The following is a 7,804-nucleotide window of genomic DNA, read 5'->3' as shown; positions in this document are numbered from 1 at the left end:
ATTGTGCTAGTTACTATGTAACAAAATAAGGAAATTAATTTGTCTGTAGCCATGATGTTAACAGGCATGTAGCATTTGACAAGAAAGATGGAGTAGACAACAATTTGCTTTGGAATGTTTGGGATCTTACACAGATGATTTTCAACATATTTGCATTAGGGATTCTTAGGTAAAGCACATGTTTCATGTCCATCCAAAATCTCTTCTGAAAGAAGAACACTCTTTTCAGCCATAGAAAAGATGCAAGCAAAGAAAAAATGAAAGTCAAAATAAAGATGTTACTTCTTGATTTATGAGTTAGAACAAGTTTCATTCCAGCAAAACTTGTATCATGGCACTCTCACGGCACAAGAGTGACACTGCAATATCCTTATATGACAACAGCTTGAAGTAGTCGGAAACATATCATGATGTCCAATGGGATTGGAGGTTGAATTTCATTTCCATCCAGGCGAAGGTATCGGAGGCGAGGGATGTTGCCATAAAAACCATAGTCTTCTGCTACAGCAATTGAGACTGGGCATATCTGAGTACCATTGACACCTGAAAATGTAGATCAACATGTTAGGTAATTTCCATGGGAAAGGTTCATGAGACAAAATTCATTTAGAAAACAAGTAACGCAGGCTTCCACTGATATTTTTATGGGAGACACTTGTTCCTGGCAGAGTTGGAAAATGACAAATTAATGATTAACTGCTGTTTTGATCAAGCAAAAAAGAATCTTAACATAATGTAATCTAGATGAGTGAATCTCATATTTATTTAATGTGTTGTAATTATGAATAAAGGCCACTAGATGAATAATGTTACCTCAGACAGACAGGAAACTAATTTAGACATCTACTGGGCAACTGTTTATTGAGATATAGCTCTCTGCCCTCAGAGGGAGCAGAACAAGGTTAATGCTGAGGGATTTTTAACATTTTACTGCAATGACAGTACATTAATTTTAGCAGATAATATTCCCGAATGAAGAGCTTGCATTCAAAATGGTAACAGTATTGAATCAGAGGAGCTTTTTGTATAGTGTCTGTAACTTTTAACATCTGTACTTTCCTGTTCTCTCCAATTCTTCAGTAGAGTTGGTTTTAACTGGAAGAAAATAACTTGTGCAATGGGATATTTTTCTTCCTAATCTGAAAGCCAACAAGATTTTAAAATTCTTTATAAATCACACATAATTTCAGATAAAATTTGAAACTATGGCTTAAATAATTTCCCATTTTCATAAGAATTGAGTAGATTAAGTTTTTTTTACTGTCTCCTGTAAGTTACTTCTGCACTGTCACTTGGCTAAAATGCTTTTCATATTTTCTCTTCAGTTGTTGAATAGTGAGGCTGCCACTCTCCTATTTCAGCCTCAGAATGGTCTTAGCCTAGAAAACATTGAAGTGGTGTTTGTTTATCAAAGATGGCAAATTCCTTCAACCAAATTATGGTATCTAGTGATTGGTCTGACTGCTTGAGGATCTTGGTGGCCCCAGATCACCTGCAAAAAAGTGGTTGAAGGGAGAATGTGTGTGCAACAGGGTTTTTTAAGTGTGGCTTTTTTTAAACACAGTTTTTATAGCAGCCCAGAACTAGGAAAAGAAAAGCTTTCTACAAAATTTTTTCTCCCCTTATATTTAGTGGTTATAATATGCACACATCTTTTGATTACAATCCCCCAAACTGGTTAAATGTTATGATGAAAAAAACCCCATGGCTTTTTTTTGCCCAAAAGAAAAAAAAACCACCCTATTTTGGAAAAGCTCTCAAGACATTTGCAGCATCTTGGAAATGGACTTTGTGGTGGAAACTAGAGAAATACATCCACTTGGCCAAGGTGATAAATACATCAAGTTGGCCTAAAACTTTTATCATATATATGATATTAAATTTTTTTTGCCTATGTTGTGAAATCTGATTGTAGAATATTTGATATACTTAGAAGAAATAAACTAGAACTCATTTTTATGTGTGAAGCAATGAAGGAGGAAGACTGAGAGTGAGGTTTTGTTAGGAAAGCAGTTATCAAAAGCTTTACAAGTGAATCAACACTATGTAGGAGAAAATCTCTGCCTTTTCAGGTCAGCAATACTGTCCTTAGGAGGCAAGACGGTTTCAAGTATATTCTAAATCTCTGTTAGAAAGTGTCCCACTGTAGTAATTTTCACTGGGTTAATTACTCCAACATTGAAGTGAGGCAGCAGTTATCTAACTATGAAGAAGATATTTCCTGATGATTAACAAGTGGTTTGTTTTTTTATTGTTCTCTTCCCATGAGCAGTAAACCCTACCCAAACTATCAGAGGAGTAAAAGCCTCTCTCCTCTTATCTTGCAATCATGGTCATGGGTATATTGCTGAATTTTGCTTAAGCAGGAGGGACAAGGTAATCCATCTGCATGGGTACTATTCACCCTACCTAAACTGATCCATGTCAGTCTAAGTAAACCATTTAGATTCCATTTATAAACTCTGGAGAGAAATTAATACTTCCAAAATGTGATTCACAGCTCCTTAAGATGGGATGATTTTTCCTCTGGAGTTGTGTATCTCTTTCCATTAGCTGAGTAGGTGGTCTGTATGATTAACCCAAATTGGATACAAGAATCTAGGATGGTTAATTCAAATAAGATGAATTCCACCTGTTGTCAACAGTATTGTTAAATGGTGTAATATTTTAAAATGAGACTGTGGAGCTGCTGAAGAGGAAAAAATGCAGAAGGGGTTCTCATTAATGCCTAGTGCTGTATATCTGCTGAAGAATTACAGAAGATCCGGTTTCTTTCCCAGTAAATCTCATAATTTAGAAACATCCAGAAAGTAAGTTGATCTAGAAGATAAATGTGTTCTGACATACATGAGCGTGAGGGTATATCTGTTCATTCTTGTAACTTCTAGCTGCATGCACTGTAGTCCAACTTGAATTGTTGGACTCCCTCTCTTCTTTTCACATATTTAACTGCAGCAACCATGGATCAGCCTGGAAATCTATACCTTTTGGGGCTCTTCCAGCAAAGAAGCTAGTACTAACTATAGTGCAAGGGTCTGACAATCAGTCGGGATCTGTAACTTCAACCATTTCTTTCCAAATATCCTATAATGGATTCTGAACGACTGGCATTGCTACTTTGCTCAAGGACCTCTCCCTTCCTCTACACATGGAATAATATTAACTCAAGGGAGCTATCCCAGTCTCCTGTTGTTCCTCTAGGGGAATTTACTGTTTTCTCCCTTCTATCACTCCTTTGATAGCACTGTAACACCACCTTCTTACCCTTGCTCACTTGCTGCATCACTGTCTCATGCCTTCTCCTCTTTTTACTGCCTCTTACATTCCCTTTTCCATCATTTGACATGTCCCCAGAGCCCCACATGTTTATCTCATTAGTAAATGTGTAAACACACGGGGTTTAAAATGCCATGGAACAAGTGCAATGCATATCTGTTGTAGCTATAATTAGTTTTTGGTTTATGTTGATTTTGCTTCCAACTTTCAAGTACTTTCTTCCCTCTTCATATTGAGATCCCTGGGGAAGGGACCACAGACAAAATCCAGGTTCCAGTGAGACCAATGATAAGGCTGTAATTGACTTCACTGAGTTTCAGGATATTGCCTTATACCTTCATATATGGTCTCTAGAGAAATACGGCCTTGGACTTATATGAAGAACTGTTATACAATAACATATAATATAACGTAGGCAAATAGTATTTACATAGAAATTTTGATGTCTGAGCTCTTGCAATGCTAGCAGTGTAATTATGAACCACCAAGAGAAAATAAAGCAGTAATTGGCAGGTTTGCAGGGGTATCTGAGAATTAATATTATAAGAAGGGCCTGTACTGCACACATAAAAGTAAATTTTCAGGAGGACTCTTTTGTGTAGAGACCAGATTCAGGATTTTACAGTTATTTTTCTTTCAAACCTTTTACATTGGTTATCTTAAATTAATCATCAGCAACCTGGGTTTAAGAAGACAAAAACAATCTGCTGAATTAATGCCACATCTTATTACTCCTGCCTGATGGAATTGCATTCCTTGTTTGCGATCCTAAAGGCCCATTGAGATATTGTCTATTAGAGCAGCGTCTCATGAAGACTATGTCATTATCTACCTCTTGAACAATCAAGCTGTGTGGTAGAATGTGCCTTACATAATACCTACATTTCATTTAAGGCGTCAAGTTGCCTTTTCTTTGACTACTTTAGATGTAGTTACCAAAAATTAAAACTTTTTTTTTTTTAATTAAGAGCAGTGTTTTGCTTAAGTTAGTAATGAATTTTGAAAAGTTGTAAAGGCATTAAAGAATATAAAGCTTCTGGAAAAATACTGTGATTTAAGCTTATGAGTACCCATGTGTCATTGGAAAATGAGACTTGAGTTTGCACATACTACACACGTTGTTTTTCATGGGTTTAACCTTTTTTAAAGTTATTTAGGAAAGGAAGATAATTTGGCAGCTCTTTATATACTACCTAGACACAAAATACTTCTTAAACTGGACAGGGTACATTCCATTGATTTCAATTTAGTGTCCCCTTAAACTGACAGGAGATAAAGTCTGCACCTGAGGCCCTGCAGTGAAGCAATTAAAATAAATCCCTTTGTAACCAGAGGGCAATGAAATATGTTCAGTAACAACATAGGTCATAAGCCCTAGTACTATTTAACTGTTGGACTTCTTGCAGGCCACTTAAATATGTGACAGTTGTACAAAATTTACTTTTCTTTACAAGGTTTCCTTCATTTGTTTTGTAAAATGCAGTGAATTAACCTAAATTATTAATAGGTATCTTTCTTTGATATGTCCTGGTTTCATACAGAAGCCAAACCATTATTTTTAGTATATTTGTGAACTACAGTGGCACACAACAGGAGTAAGGAACAATTTATTCAATTAAATCACCATGACAGGAAGACAAGTTTAGAGACTTTGTTACCTTCTGTGCAGAGATAAATAGAAAGTCATCACTGCGATTTTGGCTTTTGGTACGGAACAAAGGGCTTAAGGTCTGTAGGACTTACTGAGCCAATACTTTACCCAGTGTCCCTGACCACCACATCCCTGCTGTACCTAGATGAATCTGGAAGCAGCACTAGAAGCAGAACTATGACATGACAACAGGCTTCTGTTGTCTTGGGTACAAAACCTTGTCTCACTTACATATAGTGGAAAATGCTAGAAGACAGTTGGAGAGGAAGCTTAGTAGGACAAAGCTTCTGTCAGTTAAAAGATTTTTCATGAAGACCAATCCCAAGTGTCAGCATTTTGTGCACAGTAAATAAAAGATGGGGAGGATATTCAAGCTTGAAATATTTAATATCCACATAGTCGTATTGGAAATAGATTGTGTTGACTACAGCCAACATTTTATTCTGTTTTAAGGGTGCCTTACCTTAAGCTCCTATTACATAATTTAGGTGGGCAGAGAGATACTCAGAAGAACTGAGCATACAGCAATTCTGTTAGTTTAGTGAAGTCCCTAAGGTGTTCAGGAACTTTGAAAATCAAGTCATACAGATGTGGATTGAATATCCTAACTTGTTGCACCCACTTTTTAAAATTTCTTGCTTATTTACAAACGTAATTTGTTCCCACAAAATGGTTACTGGCATGTATATAGCAAAATGTAAATGCACAATTTCTCCTTAATCCACTCATATTTCTGATCTGCTTGTGGAATGTTTTTTTCTATATGCATATGAACATTTTTGACATGTGGTATTATTTCTATGCATGTATTTGATTGTCATATTTTAGACCTGACTTGAAAACTGGCCTGTGGGAGGTCTTCTTGCTCATCTCCCTATAATATACAGCACATTTTTAATCTCTTTATTTCAAAGAACATTTTTTGTAGTTAAGAAAGCATTTTAAAATTACGTCTTGGTAGGATCCCACACTGACAATACACACTTACTTTTGATTCTGTTGTGATCAAGGTGAAGGTGCTCGAGGTGAGCGTTGATTGGTGGAATTTTAGTGAGCTGGTTGTGAGACAGCTGTAGATCTAAAATAGATGAAACGTTAAACCCATTTGGGGGAATACCGTCATCAGACAATTTATTGTAGTTCAGCCTAAGGAAAGTTACTTTGGGTATTGCACTGAAGTAGTTTTCTGGTATCACTTCAATGGAGTTGTTGTCCAAAAACAGCTGCAGTGTGTTAGCTGGAATGCTTAAGGGCATTTTCTTGAGTGAATTTTTTGCTATGTTGAGTTGCATGAGATTGTTGAGTCCTTGGAAGGTGTCACTTTGAAGAGAGCTGTCCAACAAACTGTTCTGGTGCAGATCTAACATAGTAAGGTTTTCCAAGTTGCTGAAGACTCCTTCTGGGATTCTGGAGATTTTGTTTCTAGCCAGCCTTAGCTGTTCCAGGCCCACTGGTAATGGGGCAGGCACCTCTTCCAATTCATTATCTTCAAGGAATAAGTAAAGCAGCCTTTTCAGCTTGCTCAGCACACCATTCTCAATTCCACTGTTGGTGATCTTATTCTTGTTCAGATTTATCCATCTCAGATGAGTGGCATTCACAAACGGTTTCTCTGAAACTGTTTCAATTAGATTGTTTTGAAGATAGAGGTACCAAATTCTTGCTGGGATTGCAGGTATTTCTTTAAGTCCTTTGTTATCACAGTACAATGCATTGGGGAAGCTAGGAGGACAAAAGCACTCTCTTGGACACTCAAAAGTGTAGTGAGACCAATGGTCAGGCTCCATCTCATCATAAGCTTGTCTCACAGTTCGAGTCCACACAGAATTGACCAAGAATAAGAGCAAAAGGCTTGTATAGACTTTTAGAGCCATTGTTTGCCTTGGAAGGGGAGAAAAACAATTAGCTGTCTCTCAACAGAACTCTCTAACAGCATACTGGATTAACAAAGCAGCATTACATAGAAAATAATATTTCCTTTATAAACAGCCAAATTCTGTCCTCTGCTGTATTACCTATGGCACGTTAAGGAAAAACTTAACAGTAATATAAGAGGTATAAAACATTCAGTGCTATATGTTAATGAATATTTTCCTGATTCAACTTAGACTCCACTTTGGCTACCAGTTTAACTGATGTTCATGCAAGTGTCATTTCAAAGAACATGAGAACACGGATATTTTTCTGACATTAAATCAATGTTTCTTATAAAGTGGTTTAAGTTTTCCTGCGCAGAGTTATAAACTACATTATATAATGTTCCATATTCAGTAAAGCTATCAATACCATGATGATATAAATACTATTGTACTCAGTGTTCCTCCTTTTAAAATTAATCATACCCTCTTTCCTGTTTTTCCTCTCTCATAAATTATAATGGCATCTGGATCAGATTTTCCAGGGTCTTTTTTCATCACAGAAAAGTGAAAGATCAAAGAGTGTTTTAACAGCTGTTTGTTGGGCATGTTCTTAAAAAGCTTGGAGGGAATATGTTTGAGTAATCCATTCCCCTCCCTCATTCACTCTCTCATATCCAAAGTTATGAATTTCCTTCTCTAAAACAGTCAAAACTGATCTAAATGTCACAAAAAGTAAATCCTAACCAAATTATGTCATATATATTCATGCATCTTGTATCTATTTTACCTACTTAATTATTTGCTTTGTTTAGCCTCTTCCACCATTAAACAATGAACAAAATCATCCCAAAGGAAATATCTGTGTAGCACAAAACAGTGCTTTACAAACTCTGTTATCTTGCTTGCTTTCTGATGAAGATTAGCAAGCATTTTGCAATGCAGAGGCAAGAGACTGATAGCTGAAATTTCTAGGCAAAATTAGGAGGTTATTTTTGGCAAAACCAATATTTAAATAAAA

General features: G+C 36.3%; 1 protein-coding gene across 1 annotated transcript; it reads right to left on the bottom strand.

Annotated features, from left to right (window-relative positions):
- Positions 1-370: 370 nt before the first annotated feature.
- KERA (keratocan) lies at positions 371-6,801 on the bottom strand. The gene is made up of 2 exons (XM_035903526.1): positions 5,916-6,801; positions 371-543 (listed from the first exon to the last, which is right to left on the bottom strand). Exons 1-2 carry the CDS (start codon positions 6,799-6,801, stop codon positions 371-373), a joined length of 1,059 nt encoding a protein of 352 aa, XP_035759419.1.
- Between the last annotated feature and the right edge of the window lie 1,003 nt (positions 6,802-7,804).

Source organism: Egretta garzetta, unplaced genomic scaffold (assembly GCF_000687185.1).
Source record: "Egretta garzetta isolate BGI_Z169 unplaced genomic scaffold, ASM68718v1 scaffold371, whole genome shotgun sequence".
NCBI classification, from domain to species: domain Eukaryota; kingdom Metazoa; phylum Chordata; class Aves; order Pelecaniformes; family Ardeidae; genus Egretta; species Egretta garzetta.
This window is presented reverse-complemented; position numbering and strand designations above follow the sequence as displayed.